Source organism: Rhagoletis pomonella, unplaced genomic scaffold, assembly GCF_013731165.1.
Source record: "Rhagoletis pomonella isolate Grant_MI unplaced genomic scaffold, Rhpom_1.0 Rhpom_scaffold_00002, whole genome shotgun sequence".
Lineage (NCBI taxonomy): Eukaryota > Metazoa > Arthropoda > Insecta > Diptera > Tephritidae > Rhagoletis > Rhagoletis pomonella.
Window position 1 is genome coordinate 103690103 of NW_023458556.1, and position 1148 is coordinate 103691250.

Here is a 1148-nt window from a genome sequence, read left to right on the forward strand (position 1 = left end):
ATAATTGGATTTAAAAAACTGAGCGAACATGTTAGAAATTGTTTGATCATCACCAGAGACGGTATTTTGATACTTAATGGCGGAAGGAAATGCCATTAAAACAGTAGAATACCGCCCTTTATAATTATAATAATTCACAGCTTCTTCAGATGATGGATGTACCTCAATGTGGCAAATATTATTTCACCTGCGAAGATTAAAAAATGAATAACTCTATATTAACCAATTGCTCCCAAGCATTGCGGGAATCCAAATGTCTCGAATCCACTAACCAATTCAGCAACAATTTCCCTAGTAAGTGGCAATTTATTCAAGTAAGTTGGCTGTAGAAGCCTCCAGATTTCGTTGCAAAATTCGAGCAAAATTTGGCATACCGTTGATTTGCCTACACCGAACATATTTGCGATGCACCGATACTCTGCAGACGAGCCTAAAGCAAATACTGCTATAGCCCCACTTTTTTCAAGTGGAATAGCTTTTCTATAGTATGTGTCCATTTTTTGTAGAGGCCTAAGGATGTCGCACAGTTTCTCAAATGAGCTACGGTTCATGCGAAAATTTTCTCTAAAAAAAGCAGGTCCATTTCTTTGGCAATCAAATTCCCAAAAATGCTGCTTACGTTCCTAGAATTATTAGCATTTATTTGTGTAAAATATACAAACTTTTGTCCAACACGATTTGATCGGCATCCCAAGTTCCTTTATTAAACTGAGTAAGATCAAACGCTGTTTCTTTAATTTCGCGATCTTCTCTGCAAGGGCTGAGTGCCTCCTAGTGATAGCTTCCATCACTTCTCTTATGGAATCATCGGTGCACAATATTTTTGTTTGGCTTCTCAAAGCCAATACTTTCGCTAGTGTTTTTTTCTTGTCAGAATTCTATAAAACACGATTTTATTAACAATTTAACCCAATATTATACGAATTAAGATCTTACCATTTTCGTTGCTAATAAACGTAAACAAACACAATGATGTCTCAAGTGTCACCGAAAACAGATCGAAAACACAAAATGTCGGTCAGAACGACATTGAGTCCACAATCCACAAACCGTGTTTTCAACGTGTTTTCGATGTCGGTCAGAACATTGTATAACAGTGCGTGCTACCATTCCCCGGTTGAACCCAACGACAAAAAATAAAAAAATGA

The 1148-nt window shown here is 36.9% G+C and overlaps 1 protein-coding gene across 1 annotated transcript in view; it reads right to left on the reverse strand.

Annotated features, from left to right (window-relative positions):
• Nucleotides 1-1148, reverse strand: part of LOC118756577 — a 2061-nt gene extending 913 nt beyond the window's left edge. The window contains exons 1-2 of the mRNA XM_036491333.1: nucleotides 937-1148; nucleotides 663-878 (exon numbers count right to left, since the gene is read on the reverse strand). Coding sequence (XP_036347226.1) covers nucleotides 663-878; nucleotides 937-939 — 219 coding nt within the window. The 5' untranslated portion in view covers nucleotides 940-1148. The remainder of the gene's footprint in view (nucleotides 1-662; nucleotides 879-936) is intronic.